Source organism: Carex rostrata, chromosome 27 (genome assembly GCF_964058835.1).
Source record: "Carex rostrata chromosome 27, lpCarRost1.2, whole genome shotgun sequence".
Lineage (NCBI taxonomy): Eukaryota > Viridiplantae > Streptophyta > Magnoliopsida > Poales > Cyperaceae > Carex > Carex rostrata.
Genome location: NC_135944.1, coordinates 6,826,114 through 6,840,593, shown reverse-complemented (window position 1 = coordinate 6,840,593; position 14,480 = coordinate 6,826,114). Strand labels below are relative to the sequence as shown.

General features: G+C 32.0%; 1 protein-coding gene and 2 long non-coding RNA genes across 12 annotated transcripts in view; 2 read left to right on the top strand and 1 right to left on the bottom strand.

The window, feature by feature from the left end:
- Nucleotides 1–14: 14 nt before the first annotated feature.
- On the top strand, nt 15–1,002 carry LOC144545096 (uncharacterized). Its single transcript, XR_013508385.1, has 2 exons — nt 15–536; nt 648–1,002. It is a non-coding gene; the product is annotated as an uncharacterized LOC144545096 (long non-coding RNA).
- Nucleotides 1,003–7,032: 6,030 nt separating this feature from the next.
- The window catches only part of LOC144545083 (LEAF RUST 10 DISEASE-RESISTANCE LOCUS RECEPTOR-LIKE PROTEIN KINASE-like 2.5), a 33,534-nt gene continuing 26,086 nt past the window's right edge, over nt 7,033–14,480 (top strand). For 2 of the 10 annotated variants that reach the window (XM_078293646.1, XM_078293645.1), the window contains exons 1-2: nt 7,033–7,325; nt 11,581–11,622. In XM_078293646.1, coding sequence (XP_078149772.1) covers nt 7,112–7,325; nt 11,581–11,622 — 256 coding nt within the window. In that variant the 5' untranslated portion in view covers nt 7,033–7,111. Of the gene's footprint in view, nt 7,326–9,387; nt 10,110–11,580; nt 11,623–11,977; nt 13,262–14,480 lie in introns of those variants that run through there. The other 8 variants (XM_078293641.1, XM_078293638.1, XM_078293649.1 and 5 more) reach the window with 7 other exon arrangements.
- LOC144545094 (uncharacterized) overlaps nt 11,732–14,480 on the bottom strand; it is a 65,618-nt gene continuing 62,869 nt past the window's right edge. The window contains exon 2 of the long non-coding RNA XR_013508383.1: nt 11,732–11,886. This is a non-coding gene — a long non-coding RNA (uncharacterized LOC144545094). The remainder of the gene's footprint in view (nt 11,887–14,480) is intronic.

Here is a 14,480-nt window from a genome sequence, read left to right as displayed (position 1 = left end):
ATCAAAAAATGCTAAATTCACGATTCATTGATCATTATCGATAAAATACGAAAAAAAAGAATTGAGTGATTTAATCATAAAAAAATGGATTCATTAGATATGATCTCGATTCATTTTTTGATTCCGAGCCAATAAATTAACTGTCAATTTTGTCAATTGAGTAAATTAATAGTATAAAAAAAAAAGCTGTGTTATGCAAAATTATGTCATTTCATTTTATTTAAATGAGAATTTAAACATAATGAAATCCTATTTTCATTTTAAAGAACTTTTGAAAAAAAAAAAGAGTTGATTTGAAAAGAATTTCTATTTGAATCATTTCTTTTAATAATTGATCATGAATAAAAATTCATTCAAGAATATCTTCTTTCTGTCCTATGTTTTCTTTATTTTATTTATTATTATCTACCATTTTTTATTTCTCAATTCTGTATTTACTAAATTATTTATGATTATTTTGATTCTAACATACCACCGAATTCCTTGAAATGAAGGAATTCAAATAAGAGTTATAAAATTCATATATATACACATATGTATTCATAGTGAAATATATAAAAATGGATAGGTTTCCTTTGGAAAAAAGAAAATAAAGAAGCTGACAGCAAAAGCCATTGGAATCGATATTTTCTATATTTATATATTAGAATAATCTGTTTTTTTATTTATTGACTCTAATCAATTCAAAATATCTTTTATCTATAAAGGACCCGAAATACCTTATAAATACATCAGTTAAGAAGAGACAATACAAAAGTATTGTAAACTGTAGAAAAAAAGAGATTGGCCGACACTAGCACTTCCACGTAATAACTCCACTAAAGGGGATCCTATTAGTGGAATGGCTTTAGGTACACCAGTAATGATATTGACTGCCCAATAACCCATTTGGTCCCGAGGTAAGGAAAAACCAGTTACATGTCGTTAATACAGCCAAAACCACACCTGTAACCTAAATGAATTTGCGGAAATCCACCAGATACACATGAAATACGTGTAGAATCATCATTAGAACCATTATACTTGCTGACCATTGATAAACGAGTTGACTTCAGTCATTATATACAGCACAGAAGAGAAAGCTTCTGTAACAGTAGGATGTTTAGTAAAAAGTCATAGCAAAACCTGTACTACTTAGTTTTGTCAATAATAGAATATATTTCATGAATGATATCGAGATGTTTTTTTATCTTCTTCATTTTATCATTTTAAAGTTAAATATAAAAAATGGTTCAATCAAATGGAATCTTGTATCTTTATTTATATTTATATCTTTTTGCCCTCTTTTTCTTATTCTTTCATTAAGACCGATCTTTTCGTAATTCTTATCATAATTGGCTAAAATCACTTTAGTTAATTAAGCTTTCAAATTCTATTTTTCGAAGATGATTGATTACTTGCCATTTCGAAGCTAATAAAGGAAAGCTTATAAGAATTTGAAGTATCATTTATTGATCTATTCCATCTATTGAATAAAATAAAGTTATCGATAGATAAGAGATAAGGAAAAAGGGGATTATGTAGCATTTTGCTATCAATCGAAGCTGCGTTGCTATGCCATAGCAAGGGTAGTTATACTAATTCGGTATACTCGAAATAAACTTTTGGTACAAAATGGACGATCTCACAAAGATAGAAAAAAATAGTAGTACAGTAGTTTTCTATTTACTGATCCTATCTTTAACGGAAACAATTCCCTTCTTTGAATGTACAAAAATTTGTGGAGCTCAGCATGTCTGGAAGCACGGGAGAACGTTCTTTTGCTGATATTATCACCAGTATTCGATACTGAAGGCAATGTATCATGATTTTTTTTTTCTTTTTGAAATCATGGTTGCGACTGTCAAGTATATGTATCATGATTTTTATTTACGTCCATTTTTCTTAGAGGCAATACATTAACTAAGTTCTAATTTATTAATAAAAATATATATTTAAATATTATTTATTTGTCAGAATGAACATTGGTAATTTATTTATTAATTATCCGAATTATATTTATATTGGTATTCGTATTTGTCTGAAGATATGATTTGATCACTATCTGTATATATCAGATCCGTTTACACCCCTACAGGCTACAGCATCTTGTCATCAATACAGTATATTGCACGGCAAACAATATTATCCTTGAATTTTTCCTTTTTCTTAGAAAATTGCCTGTGGCTTCAATTATCTATGTATCGTTATCCAGTCTATATGCTACATGACAGTCTTCTCTCTGGACTTAGATGACTTTGAATATACCAGTACTGTTCTTTTCAAACTGTCAATTTCATTTTAATTTTCTTCTTATCATCTCTAAATCTCCATCTATAAAATGTGTGGTACAAAGGCATTTCGACCATTACAGCAGAAAAATAAAAAAAATATATAAACAAAAGTAAGGGAAACTGCAATAATGCACATTTACTTTGTTATAGAATAAGTTTTATTCCTTTTTTTTTTAGAAAAGAAACGTATCACTACCTGTTTCCCTTTCTTTTTAATTTGGAGACTAATTTTGGGACACAACATCTTTCACTCAACCATTATTTTCCAGAAAAATTAACAGGATGACCGTACAAGTGTAAATATTGCTGCTAGTACACCGACATTTTTCTGAAACAAATTTTTTTATACTTTTTAATAAATTATAATGGGTATTATATAAATTTAGAATGAGTTTTAATATAATAGAAAATAAAATTAGTAAACTTGTGAGTTATGGAAGTTTAGATAGGGTAATACGTAATTTTGAAGTTTTTGAGGGGTAGAAATTCCCCCTACATATATTATGCGATATAAGGTTGAAATCAAGGTTCTGAAACTCGGAATCGGAATCGGAATCGGAATCGGAATCGGATTTTTGACCGCCGAGTCAGAATCGGATGAATCGGCCGGAATCGGAAGAATCAGATCGGTAACTCGGATTTTTTTGGCAGAACCCTTGTTTTGTAGCCAAAAAATAGGAAAAAAATTGATAAAAATAATTTGTAAAAAAACTATGTTAATTAAGTGTTATATTCCAAAATTTTAAAACATGATTTAATTATTAAGTTGATAATTTCGTCTAATTAAATTTTTTATTAGATTAATGAACAATTAGATTTATTTGATTAACATAAAATGAATCTAAAATTTAGAAATATAAACAAATCAAATTCGTACATTAAAAATTGGAGGTTAAAAACATAAGATAAAATATAGCACCATAAATAAAGTGTAAATATTCGGTAAATCTAAAATTCGTTGCAATCGTGAAACTAAGAAAGAAAATAAATCAAATCATGTAAATAAATAAATAATTGAATTCTAACTAAGAGTAATTAAATTAGGAATTATAAATTGATTTGGTAATTATATATATATATATATATATATATATATAGAGTTAGGCTGGGGTGCTATGGATAGCATAGTGGCCTCCCGTGCTACGGCTCAATATTCAAGTTTTCAAAATCCAAACGGTCGATCCGAACCGTTCATCTTATTCTCCATATTAATATCTGCTTGGAGACCAAATTTTATAATTTTCTGAATTTTTTTACTATTTATTAAGCCACTTTGAAAATCGCTAATCCAACGGTTTTACTGTTTTGTGCAGCCACCGTTGGATCAACAATTTTGTAAAATACTTAATAAATAGTAAAAAAATTCATAAAAATGTAAAATTTGGTCTCCAAGCAGATATTAATATGGAGAATAAGATGAACGGTTCGGATCGACCGTTTGGATTTTGAAAACTTGAATATTGAGCCGTAGCATAGAGGCCTCTATGCTATCCATAGCACCCCAGCATTACTCTATATATATATATATCTATATAGAGTAAGGCTGGGGTGCTATGGATAGCATAGTGGCCTCCCGTGCTACGGCTCAATATTCAAGTTTTCAAAATCCAAACGGTCGATCCGAACCGTTCATTGTTTAATCCATATTGAAATGTGCTTGGAGACCAAATTTTACATTTTTTGGAATTTTTTTGCTATTTATTAAGATGGTTTCAAAATCGCTGTTTTTATTAAAATTCTGCACCACTGGAAAACAGCGATTTCAATCCATCTTAATAAATAGCAAAAAAATTCCAAAAAATGTAAAATTTGGTCTCGAAGCACATTTCAATATGGATTAAACAATGAACGGTTCGGATCGATCGTTTGTTTTTTGAAAACTTGAATATTGAGCCGTAGCACAGGAGGCCACTATGCTATCCATAGCACCCCAGCCTAACTCTATATATATATATATATATATATATATATATATATATATATATATATATATATATACTACTTTAAATTTAATTAGTCATATTTAAAAATCAAATTATAAACACGTAATAATACTCGTACGATATTATAAATTGTTACGAATCTTCGATTCGAAATTTGGACGAAAACAGATTTTTAATAAATTAAATGAATACATATTAAGTTCTGGATTGTTTGGACCATTGGATTTAATCCCAACACGAATCTTGAACTCATCCTACACTTTGATTTTTGAATTGATGAAAGGAAGGGATTAAACCCTTTTGAATAAAAATTTCGGGTCCGGCACCGAATTCTCATTCTCTGAGATATCTCATATTTTGCGTGACTTGTTGAAAAATCAAAACCGTTCAAATAAGTTCTGCACAAATCTCAAAGCTCAAATAATACTGGTCCCCCTGCGCTATCCTTCTCTTTTTCCCTTCTCTCCCGTTCGCGCAAGAAACAAGGAGCTTCTCTCTAGCGATCTCAGTGATCTCAGCGATCTCCTCAGCGATCTCCATGAAACTTCTCCTCAGCCGGTCTTCAGCCTTATCCTCCAGGGGACTCATCTCCTCCTACGGCAGAGCACAATCCAGGTTAGTTGGAAATCGGAATTTTTTGAAATGAAATCGGCTCAAATCGGCTCAACTCGGCTTGAATCGGTGTAACTCGGCCGGAAAATCGGAAAATCGGCCGATTCCAGCACTGTTCATCCGAGTTTTGCCGAAAAACTCGCACGAGCGCGAGAATCGGGTAAAACTCGGCCCGGACACCGCCGATTCCGAGTCTGACTCGGCCGAGTCAACTCGGAATCGGCCGATTTTCGGAACCATGGTTGAAATAGTTGCACTTCTGTATCCATATCTTCTCCAAAAATTTAGAAATATCTCCCTTGGTTCCATCTTTAATGGCCCCTTCATTACTGGCTTGTCTTTTATTCATTTTCTTCCTTCCCTGCTCCAACTCTTGTACAACTACACTTCCATGTAATCATTCTATTGAAATTAAGCTTCCATTCTATCTTGAATCAGACGTTATGATTGATCCTAATTGTCATGGTTATTTACCGATTGGATGTTACAATAATAATAAACCATTTCTTTCTTTTTCGTTTTCTAAGATATTACCATTGGAAAGCATTTCATATGATAAAAATACCATTGCGGTTCAAAGTCCTTATCTTAGTAGTTCTATGAATAAATCTGGTTGTAGTAATCTTTATCTTAATTTTTCTAGTCCTATTAAATTGTACATTGGGATGTACCATTTATTAAATAGTAGCCTTTCTTTTGTGAGATGTGACCCTCTTGACACTACTACAGAATAAGTGATTGTACATGGACATAAACATGAGAGCTACACGGATTTTCTGTCGTGTGGAATACGAGGGTATAGAAATTTCTGAATATTTAGACACGGATATTTATCCGTGTGCCATTAGAAGAGAGTTACACGGATTATTACATAAACAACCGTGTACAAACGCTTGCCAGCATCACTCTCAAAATAACCGAGCTATACGGACTTTAGTTAAATGTCCATGTAGAATTGTCTTATTTTTTATTTTATTTTTGTGGCTAGCGTCCAATTTTGCTAGCCATTTAAAATCAGAATTCCAAAACAGAAAAATATTAAACAGAAGCTTTTTAAACTCATAATTCCAAAACTATACAACAATATAAATAATTCATGTACACTACATTATACAAAATTATACAAATTTATATTTAGCATTACAAAATTCTTCTTGAAACCACCATACCTAGATACATCTGCTTCTTGGAGTCCTACAATTATAATTTGGTATTAGTTAGTAAGAAGAAAAGGTAGATGCAGCAAATATCAATTGTTATTAATAAAATGAAAACTATAAGTAAGATAATATGAAAATCATAAAAATTGTTATCCGTGGTAACTGAAAATTCTACCCGGTTATATCTTTTTACAAAGGGTAACTGAGCAAAATTTTTGGTTACCAAATATGTAACCGAACAAAATTTTTGGTTACCAAAATTAGAGGAAGAAAATAGCAAAGTAATTTAAAATACAATTTTTTTTTACATTTTTTTGCAATTAAAATACACAAGCAATCCAGAATCCATAAATTCAAAATAAAATAGCAAAGTAATTTAAATCTTACAGTCTGAAGTGCAGACATCTGTAGGCGGAAGCGTTAGTATTGACCTAAATAAACAATAATAAGCTAGTAACATAAAATTAGAGGAAGAAAAGAGAAATATATATATACATGACTAAGCTTAGCAAGATAGAGAGGAGAAATACAAATTAACTTCAAAGGTCGCAAATCCTAGCTCCTTGTGCACAGAAATTAGAACGACGCTGCTGGAAGGAGAGAGAGAGAGTTAATTGATCAAAACGGCACTGCTGGAAGGAAAAAATATTTTATATATATAATCAAAACCCTAGAATAACCTTTCTATACGGCTCTTTATTAAACGTCCGTGTTGCTCTCTCAAGCTTTCTACACTGATATTTAAACAAACATCCGTGTATAATTCTTACCTTTCTACACGGTTCTTTAATAAATATCCGTGTAGCTCTCTCAAGACTTTCTACACTGTTATTTAAACAATAATCCGTGTACAATTCCTAATAAACGTCCGTGTAGCTCTCTCAAGGCTTTCTACACTGATTCTTTAATAAACATCTGTGTAGAGATCCCACAGATATTTCGGGCTTCCAAAAAATTACAATTTCTCCACGATTTTTATATAAAATTGTCAAATCCGTGTACAATGTGAAGTGTACAATAACCATTTATGTAGTAGTGTGATCAGATACAATCACCACCCAAGATATTTGGAAAAGATTACAGCCTTAGCTACTCGTCGTCTATTGGTCAACATGATAAGCCTATGCAGAATTGTTTGAGGCCTGAGTATAATTCCCTTGAACCATCTTTTGAGTCCATTTTATCATTTGAAAAGGGCAGCTCACAGCTTACTCTGATAGCAGCTAGTTATTCAAGTGATCTTGTAGCACGGCCCGGTTGCTTTGCAAACTCAAGAGAGGTTTTTGATGCAGAAGATGGAAACTCGGCAGAGGTTTTCGATCGTGAGGATGGTAAAGGTTAGTAGCTTGCATATATTATCAATTTATCCTGTTATTTTTCGTTGAACTCTTTGTAAATTATGGCCAGTTCATCTCATTTTTTTTTTCGTAGTTCTTCTTTAAAATATTTGTAATTTGTCAAACTCGAAAGAGAAATCTGATCTTTCTGTTTCTTCGATTCTCTGTATTTCCTTCTTCCTTCTCCTTTGGAAGAGTTTATTCTTTAAGCTGCCATCATCAATGCAGTCATCAATGTATATTTGTAATTTATCAAAGGATTTGTTATACTTGGTTTTCTCCATGCATCTCTTGTCAGCTGCCACAACACTACTGCATGTAGGCTTTCTTTTTGGTAGAGGTGAGAAAATAGTTCGTGACTCGTGACTTGTTCATAAACTCGCTCGCTAAAAACTCATTAATTATCAACTCGCTAGATAACTTAATCAACTGAGCATGAGCAGACCCAACTCGAGTTACATAAAGTCCCGTCACATCTAATCCGAACCAGATCCAAACCCAAGTAAAAACATGCAAAAGACCCAGAACTAGCAGATGAGCAAATCCAAGTTAAATAATGTACTATTTGGTTGTTTGACATGTAATATTTGGCTGTCAAATTGAAAGATTTAGTGTTTTGTTTTTGGATAAATTTGCTTTCTATTATATACTATTAAGGACTTTAATTAGGCTTTAAGAAATTCAAACATCAATTGGTCTTAAGTCTTAATGAGTTTCGAGTCAACTCGAGTTGGTAACAAGTTGAGTTGTCAACTCAGTATTGTCTTCTCAAGTCAAGTTAACTCGCTCATTAACTTAATGCACTGATCATGAGCATACTCCAACTTACTCAAACTCGGTTCATTAATGAGCGGAATCAAATCTCCCTAACAAAAAAAAAAAAATCGAAAAAGTTGTTGACAGTTCATTAGCTTGTTTCATTCAGTCAACTGTGAAGTCAATTTATAAAAAAAGATTCATCTCTCAGTAGTTCTTTGCAACAGTGACAGGAATTTATATCACGTAAGGTATGAGAATATTAATTGTTGTTTAGATTGATCTGGACCGTTCGATCAGAATACACACGAATATTGAAGGGTTATAATATGAACTATTCTGACAATTGGGGATGATGATAGTAGTGTCCTTTGAGTTAACATTGTCCTTCAATAATTTCTAGATCCCATTTAAATATCAATAATTCTAGAGATTTCCCAACCAACTTAGTAAAGTGAGATACTTGACTCTTCTAGAAATTCTCTAATTAACCTAGTAAAATTAATTTCATGATTCTTCTAGAAATTTTCTATTTATAAAATTAGATTGAATTAGACAATCGTTGCTTTCTCAATAACTGATATCATGTTAGTAGGAACTTATATTAACCGATTAACCCAACCACGTAAATATGTACTCAAGCACGAGATTTTAAAAATAAGTTAACAATACAGTCAATTGCACGGCAAACAATTATCATCCTTACATTTTCCCTTTTTCTTGGAAAATTGGCGCATGTGGTTTCAATTGTCTATGAGTCATTACCCAGTCTACATGAAAGTCTTCTGTGGACTTAGATGACTTTGAATATTCTACTGTTTATTATTATTTAATGTCCTCTTATTATTATCTCCATCTATAAAATGTGTGGTACAAAGGCATTTCGGACCATTACGGCAGAAAAATAATAAAAATAAACAGAAGTAAGGATAACCGTACAAGTGTACAAATTGTAGATGAAATGTCGCACACAATACAATCATTTTTCCCAGAAAAATAAACCGAATAACAGTACAAGTGTACAAATTGCAACTAGTAAAGGGCATAATGGGTATCTTATTACACAGACATTTTTCTTAATTAAATTGCAATTTCTTTTTATAGTTTTTAATAAAGTACAATGGGTATTTTATAAATATAAAATGAGTTTTAATATAAAAGACAATAAAATATGTAAATTTTTTAGTTTTGAAAGTTTAGAGGGGAAAATACATAATTTCAAAGTTTTTGAGGGATATACGTAAAAATTCCCCCTACTTTATAGGATATAAGATTGAAATAGTAGCACTTCTGTGTCCATATCTTCTCCAAAATTTAGAAATATCTATAACTTAATATCTCGCTTGGTTCCATCTTTAATGGCCCCCTCAGTACTGGCTGGTCTTTTTTTCATTTCCTTTCTTCCGGCCTGCTTCTCCAACCCATGTACCCGCACGCTTCCATGTGATCCTTCTATTCAAATTAAACCTCCTTTCATCTTCCAATCAGATGTTACGATGGGCCTTATTTGTCCAGGTTATTTAGCGATTGGATGTAACAAGAGTACGCCATTTCTTTTATGGCTTCCTAAGTCATTACCATTGAAAAGCATCTCATATGAAAACAACACCATTACAGTTCAAGATCCTTATCTTAGTAGTTCTTTGAACAAATCTGGTTGTCATAATCTTTATTTTAATTTTTCTAGTCCTATTGACATGTACGTTGGGATGTATGATTTATGGAATAGTAGCCTTTCTTCTGTGAGATGTGTCCCTCCTGATCATATACAATCACTACCGAAGATATTTAGAAAGGATTACAACCTTAGCTACTCGTCTATTCTTGGTGAAGATGATCATAAGCTTACGCAAATTTGTTGGAGGCCTCATAATTATTCCCTTGATCCATCATTTGAGTCGATTTTTTCATTTGAAAATGACAGCCCAAAGCTGTTTCTGCTATCAGCTAGTTACTCGTATGATCTTGTTGCGCAACCTGGTTGCTTTGCAAGCTGGACAGAGGTTTTTGATCCTGAGGATGGTAAAGGTTAGTAGTATGTATATTTTATCAATTAATCCTGTTATTTTTATTTAACCTCCTTGTAAATAATGGACAGTTCATCTCATTTTTTTTTGTAGCGTTTCCTTATTCTCTTTGTAATTTGTCAAACTCGACAAATAAATCCGATCTTTCTGTTTTATTCTCTGTATTTCTTTCTTCCTACTCCATTCTGTAATTTAACAAAGGATTTGTTATACTTGGTTTTCTCCTTGCATCTCTTGTCCCATGCAACTATCATCCCTGCATATTATATAGGCTTCTTATTGGTAGGGGCGAGAAAATAGTTCATAACTCGTGACTCGCTCATAATTCGCTTGCTAAAAACTCACTAATAGCTCCCTCGTTAACTTAATGATGAATTGAGCATCAGCAGACCCCAACTTGATTATTTACCAACTCGAGTTACATAAAGTCATGCCACATCCAATTCCAACCAGATTGAAACCCAAGTAAAAAATGCAAAGGACCCAGCACTAGAAGATGACCAAACCCAAGTTAAATTATGTACTATTTGGTTGTTAAATTATGTTAAATTCAAAGCTTTAGTGTTCTTGGTTTTTGTTAAATTTACTTTCTATTATATATTTCATTTAGGACTTTCGGTTTTAAGAAATTTAAATTCCCTAAAATTCAAACATCAATTGGTCTTAAGTCTTAATGAGTTACGAGTCAAATCGAGTTGGTAACAAGTTGAGCGCAAGTTGAGTTCTCAACTCGGTATAGTCTTCTCAATTTGAGTTGACTTGCTCATTAACTTAATGAACCGAGCATGAGCATACTCCAACTCACTGAAACTCGGTTCATTAATAGCCCTACTTATTAAAGAAAAAGAAAAAAAAAGCCCTACTTATTGGGTATCTAATTATATTTCTTAATTAGAGGAATCAAATCTCCCTAGCAAAAAAAATCGAAAAAGTTGTTGACAGTTCTTTTTTAAAACTTTTTTCCTAAGTGATCTAAAGTTCTAAACCCTTATCTTTAGTTCATTAGCTTGTTTCTTTTAGTCAACTGTGAAGTCAATATGAAAAGAAAATCTTTCAAACTGAAAGTAATGTTACAGAACCATTATTTTTATATTTAATTTTTCAATGTTATTGGGAAAGTTAATGTGGTCCAGGTTTCCAGAAATCGACAGGAGAAGACTTTGACAATGTTGAGAATGACTTTGCTATTTCCTCTCTTATTAAATATTGACAATGACTTTGCTTTTTAAATGGTTGAATTCACTATTAGATATATATTTAAAATTCTTAAAGGCTCTTTATAGAATTATAGAGAAAAGATAAAAGAGTATATGTAATACTTAGCATGTACTTGGCTATAGAATTATAGAGCACAACTATTAAACCTAGTGGCTCACATCAGAAAGACCATATCAGAAGTACTCTAAAAATTTCAAATTCCAATATTACTAATAACTCTCACTGACCTCTCTATTTTATTGTATGCAATACAGGAAAAAAGAGAAAACAAGCAACAAGGGTAACCATTTTGATAGGTGAGGATATTTTTTTCTTCATCATGATTGATCTCAATACAGAAAATCTGATGTAATTTTACTCTTCAATATTTCATACTTAAAAGTGCTCCTTATTCTCTATTTTCGAAGATATTATTTATCTTGCATCCTCTCTATTCATCCCATTTCATTACATGTTTTACCTGACCATTCTTTCAGATCACCAGACAAGGTGGCAAAAACTATGAAAGAAACTTTATTTTATAATTATGCAATATTAGGTCAAATCTACTTCTATGTGCACTATGCTTCATCTTACAGTCCACTATATTTTGTAATGTGTATACATACTGATTACTTGTATTTGGTTTTAATGTATTTAATTTTAATGTAGGTACCACAGTAGGATCTATAGCATTCCTTGGAGCATGCCTTATTTTGTATCTAAAGCTTCAAAGTAGCAAAAATTTTGCTGAATACATTTCACGGAGCAAAAACAGACCTGAAGAAAATATTGAAATGGTCTTAGAAAAATATGGATCGTTTGCGCCAAAAAGATACAAATATGCTGAGGTAAAGAAAATTACAGGGTCGTTTCAGAATAGACTAGGTAAAGGAGGCTTTGGCACGGTATACAGAGGAATACTGAAGGATGGCCGTTTGGTTGCTGTCAAAATTTTGCACAACTTTTCATATGGTAGAGAAGAGCTTTTGAATGAAGTCCTGAGCATTGGCAGAACCTCCCATGTCAATGTTGTTAGTTTACTAGGCTTTTGCATTGAAGGCTCAAAGCATGCTCTAATTTATGAATACATGCCAAATGGATCACTCGACAATTATATATACTCTGAAAATCCAAAAGCAGTTCTTGGTTGGGAGAAACTATATGAAATAACAATTGGTATTGCAAGAGGTTTAGAGTATTTACACCGAGGTTGCAATGCACGTATTGTGCATTTCGATATAAAGCCACAGAACATTTTGTTAGACGAAGATTTCAATCCAAAAATTGCAGATTTTGGTTTGGCCAAATTGTGTCCGCCAAAAGAGAGCATTGTTTCAATGGCTGAGATGAGGGGAACCATTGGGTACATTGCTCCCGAAGTCTTCTCTAGGAGTTTTGGTGTTGTTTCAACAAAATCTGATGTATACAGTTATGGAATGATGGTGCTGGAGATGGTAGGAGGAAGAAGAAATGCAAAACCAAGTGCTGAAAACCCAAGCCAAGTGTACTTTCCACATTGGCTTTATGATTGTCTTGTTGAAGGCAGTCCAATACAACTACAACCTTGTGATGTATTATCAATGGAAATTGAAGAAAATGCAAAGAAGATGGGCATGGTTGGTTTGTGGTGCACACAAACGATGCCGGCTAATCGGCCCTCAATGAACAGAGTTGTGGAAATGCTGGAGCGAAGTTCAGACGAGTTGGAAATGCCACCAAAACCTTATCTTTGCTCTCCGCCTCATTCCACAATATTATCATATACTTCTCATACTCCCAAGTTTGTATTAAATTAATTCACAGTCTGATTCTGACTGTTTAATTAGGGCTAACATATTATGAGTATATGGGTATTTAGTTTGCCAGGCATTCTTCAATGTTATTTGAGTAAAAAATTGAAATTTGCGTTTATATTTGGAATGTTTACATTTGTCGCTATATTTATGTAAAAAATTGAAAGTTGCGTTTACATTAAAAGCACTGATGGAAAAGAACTAAGATTTATGTACATTTATGCATAATTAGATGCTACCAATAATATATATGCTTGAAAGTGTAGTGTAGTTAAAATGAAAAAGTATAAACAAAGAACTGGCACTAAGAAACCTTCCTCTTATAGGTCTTCAGGCCGCGCTGGTATTACGAAACGTAGTAATATTAATATATATCATATTCTTCAAAGCTTCCCACTGGAAAAGGAGATGGGCCCATGGAAGTTCATGCGGTTCACCGAAATGCACTACTACAGAATAAGTGATTATACACGGACATAAACAAGCGAGCTACACGGATTTCCCGCCGCGTAGGCTGTCACGGTTTAGAAATCCTTGTATATATACACACGGATATTTACCGCGTACAATTACCGAATAGCTACACGGATTATTACATACACAGCCGTTTACAAATACTTGACACTGGCGCTCTCCATAACCGAGCTTCACGGATTATTACATAAAAAACCGTGTACAATTAGATTTCTACACGGTTATTTATCTAAATATCCGTGTAGCTCTCTTATTTTTTAATTTTGTTTAATATTGAAATATCTTTCTACACGGATATATAAATAAATATCCGTGTAGCTCTCTTATTTTTTAATATTTTTTTAATATATAATTTTATGTATTAATTTTCTTCTTTATTTTTTTAATGTGGAAACACCTTTCTACACGGATGTATAATTAAATATCCGTGTACCTCTCTTATTTTTTAATATTTTTTAATATTGAATGACCTTTCTACACGGATGTATAATTAAATATCCGTGTAGCTCTCTTATTTTTTAATATTTTTTTAATATATAATTTTATGTATTAATTTTCTTCTTTATTTTTTTAATGTGGAAACACCTTTCTACACGGATGTATAATTCAATATCCGTGTACCTCTCTTATTTTTTAATATTTTTTAATATTGAATGACCTTTCTACACGGATGTATAATTAAATATCCGTGTAGCTCTCTTATTTTTTAATATTTTTTTAATATATAATTTTATGTATTAATTTTCTTCTTTTTTTTTAATGTGGAAACACCTTTCTACACGGATGTATAATTAAATATCCGTGTAGCTCTCTTATTTTTTAATATTTTTTAAATATATTATTTTATGTATTAATTTTCTTCTTTATTTTTTTAATGTGGAAACACCTTTCTACACGGATGTATA